The sequence below is a fragment of the Aptenodytes forsteri genome, unplaced genomic scaffold (assembly GCF_000699145.1).
Source record: "Aptenodytes forsteri isolate BGI_AS27 unplaced genomic scaffold, ASM69914v1 Scaffold195, whole genome shotgun sequence".
In the NCBI taxonomy this organism is placed as follows: Eukaryota; Metazoa; Chordata; class Aves; order Sphenisciformes; family Spheniscidae; genus Aptenodytes; species Aptenodytes forsteri.
This window is the reverse complement of record NW_008795317.1, coordinates 332,728-336,242: the sequence shown is the minus strand read 5'-3', so window position 1 is coordinate 336,242 and position 3,515 is coordinate 332,728. Positions and strand designations below refer to the sequence as shown.

Below are 3,515 nucleotides of genomic sequence, written 5' to 3'. Positions count from 1 at the left end.
TGTAAAATACTGTCTGGCATTGTAAGTAATACTATAATTTGTATTATTTCTTAATATGATTCAGAGTAAATACTTACTTTCTTTTAACTGTTATTGTTATTGCCCCCCCCCAGAGGGCCCAACTAGCAAAATGGCAAATAATTAAAGTTACTGTAAAATATTAACTTGAAGCTCATTGTAGTCTTTTGCAGTGCACAACGTAGCACACTGAGTCTTAAGTAAGAGTAACATGCAGTTAATGACAAATGTAGCACACTGTTGATAAACTTATGTTTTAGTGGCTGGAGGGCCCAACTAGCAAAATGGCAAATAATTAAAGTTACTGTAAAATATTAACTTGAAGCTCATTGTAGTCTTTTGCAGTGCACAACGTAGCACACTGAGTCTTAAGTAAGAGTAACATGCAGTTAATGACAAATGTAGCACACTTGATAAACTTATGTTTTAGTGGCTGCTTTGTGTGTGTGTGGGGGGGTTGGGGTTTTTTGCAAGCATTAATGTTGACAAAGTATGAGAACCAGAAAATGTAGGATGTTTGGGACAGTGTGTTACAAATATATAAAGAATGACACTTTTGGGGTCTCTGGACAGTCCTGCTTCATGCTTAAGGATAATCTGTGCAAAGAATCTGTAGCTTCTGACTTTGTGCAGACATTTAAATGATCTCAAACTTCCCAAACCTGTTTGATATCAGCTTTGTAGGACAAGTGAAAGTATTTTGATAAAGCAGACTTCCTTCCAATTTTACAGCTGATTCTAAACTTGTAACTTTGGTTTCCTAGGTTCAGCACTTCAAGACAAACACTGATGTGGATTCCAGACTCCTTTTTTTCCAGGTATTTGTAGTATATCAACACATTAAACAAAGAAAAATTAACAGTCATTTAATATATATATATATTCTCAGTTCTTAATTTATGCCATAAATAGTGGCTTTATCCCTTAATGCTTTTTCCCTATTTCAAGCAATGGGACAGATTAGTTTGAAATAAGCTGTTATCCAGAAGGCATCTTCTATCTTGAATGATGTTATGGCAGCTTATATGTGCTGAAGAGTTGTCACTTTTCAGATGGAGTGTTGTGGAAATAAGGCTTCAAGTCTGCAGGAAAGGGAGATGCCACTGACTTTAGTACTATATTGTCACTTGTGATCTTATTGACCGTACAAGGTAGCACTGCCTTTACTGTTTTTCAAATTATTGCTGTACCTTGAGTTTAGTCAAAGTTTTGAGGGTTTTAACATGTGGTACAGGAGCTGTTGGATTATTGAACATCCTTCTGCTAACTTTTACTACTTCTGTAGGTTGTGCTGCTTACTGTTTGTACCCTAGTAATTTTGTGCTGTAGTTGCTGTACCTCTACCACCCCAGTTAATACCAAACACATAAAAGAAAACCTAAAGGCTGGCAGTTTTGCTTCCTTACATTTAATTTTTGTACTGTAGACTTCTTTCCCAATAAAAGCCTGGCAGCTGACGTAGACAGGCAGCATTACCTGCTCCTGTTTTACTGAAATGTTCAGATAAATGGAGTGCCAGGGAAATGTCACCTTCTTTGAGGCATGGAAGGAAAGGCACAAGGAGGAAGTCCCTTGCTATTCCCCAATCTCTCAACACTAATCTAAAGAGGTTGTTCTGAAAGTCATCGAGTACTGGAAAATCTTAGAGGTAATTGTTATCCAGACTCAGATGGAATCTTGAAATAAAACTATTGACATTAGTCAACTAACATTAGTTAGTTTGCTTATTTGTAAAACAAGGTTTTGGTGTTGTGTTTTCTACTGATCTGGAGCAAAAGTACTTTGATATGATGGGAGAGAAACTTTGAAGTAAAATGGTGTAAAAACTCATCCACGCCATTCTTGCCCGTTAAGTCCTTGCAGAATGGATTGTTTACTCTTCCTTTTTACTTCAGCAGCTTTTACCGATTTACTAGATTGTAACAAACTACGCAGCCCTCTGGGAGCCTGGGAAAACTTTTCCATCCTTTCAGGCCAGGCCTTGTGTCTGTTTTCTTCTGAAGGTCCTTATGATGCAGCTCTTAGCCTTTCCTTAGGTGTGCATGCACTGCTCCTCTGTTCAGGAGAGATACTTCACCCTCACCAGCATTCTGACTTACCTAGGCGGTTTTCTTTGCGCAGTTATACAGTTTTACCAAAATGCAATCTACAGTACACAAATGGAGCAAACTGAGAGTGTTGCTATCTTGTATTTGTGTTAGTACATTTCTGGGAGACATTTAACAAAGATTTCCTGTGTTTCAGTTTGCTGAGTGGAAGAATTTCAACGCTGAAGGATGAAACTGGTGCTGTGAGTAATAAGCCTACTGATAAATTGTTAATTTAATGTTATGTTTTCAGTTAGGTTCTCTCCTAAAGAATATGCGCTGTGGGCGTTAATGGGTGTTACACTGCCCAAGTCAGCTATACTTAAAAGCATGGAAAACAAATGGCCAAATGAATTAAAAACATTCACGTTCCTGGGCTTTTAAAAATTTGTTTTGGCTTTTGCCAGTATTTTCTCTGTCACTATTGTATTACATAACCCCTAATAGTAGTGTTGCAGAAGCCTACGTTTAAAATGCTGACAGCACCATCTCTGCTTCAGTGTCCGTGAGGAGTAATGTTCAGTTGGACTTGACCTTTTGTTCATGTTTTGTCACTTATTTCAATAGGAGGAAAATATGGGACTTTGAAATAATTTCAAAATGTCACCATGTATTTTCCTTTTCTTTTGTTAGATTCGATACAAAATACACTATCCTCTTTCTTATAATCTCAAAGCCTAGTTGCAATGCTGTTCATGCTATTGAGCGGGAGAATGAATGAGAGTATTTAATTTAGTTATGTCCAGTGAAGTTTTAAAGATTTTAGGACAGAATAAAGGTCTCGCAGATGTAACTACTTGAATGTCATGGCACCGGTCTGGTCTCCAAACTTCCATGAGAATTGGTGACATCTCTGAATTTCTTGGTTCTCATCTTCATTCCAAGATAAATGAGACTGGAACAATGTGCATATTTTTGTGCTCATTCTGTGTCACAGACAATTTTTAAACAGAAAGAACTGCTAATTGCTGTATTGCAGAGGGAGGGGTCATTTTCATTAGATAGTATTGCATATGTAGTTGGGTAATCCTGACATGGAAATGTAGCTTTTGTTGGCAAATATATATAGTAAAATGGCCATTTCAGTCTGTGTATATGATACTCGTATGTGGAAAACTATAGTTACAGCAATGTTGTTGAGTAATAGTAAGGCACACAAGTACTTTGCTAAAAGCGTAGAGGTAGTTGTAATGGTAATTGACTTCATTAAAAAAAAGTCTAAACTTACCTTGATCTTATTTACTGCATTCTGAACACATGATAGAAAGTGAGAATACCCATTGACCTTTGTGGAGACTCTAGAACTTAAAGGACGCATTTATTAAGTGCCATCTATTTGCAAGCAGTGTTTGGGGCTGCTGGTTGACAGCCGGCTGAACATGAGCTGGCAGTGTGGCCAGGGGGCCGAGG

At 37.6% G+C, this 3,515-nt stretch overlaps 1 protein-coding gene across 1 annotated transcript in view; it reads left to right on the top strand.

Moving 5' to 3' along the window:
* Positions 1 to 764: 764 nt before the first annotated feature.
* The window catches only part of KCTD3 (potassium channel tetramerization domain containing 3), a 23,640-nt gene continuing 20,889 nt past the window's right edge, over positions 765 to 3,515 (top strand). Inside the window, exons 1-2 of the mRNA XM_009279578.1 lie at positions 765 to 836; positions 2,263 to 2,308. Coding sequence (XP_009277853.1) covers positions 808 to 836; positions 2,263 to 2,308 — 75 coding nt within the window. The 5' untranslated portion in view covers positions 765 to 807. The remainder of the gene's footprint in view (positions 837 to 2,262; positions 2,309 to 3,515) is intronic.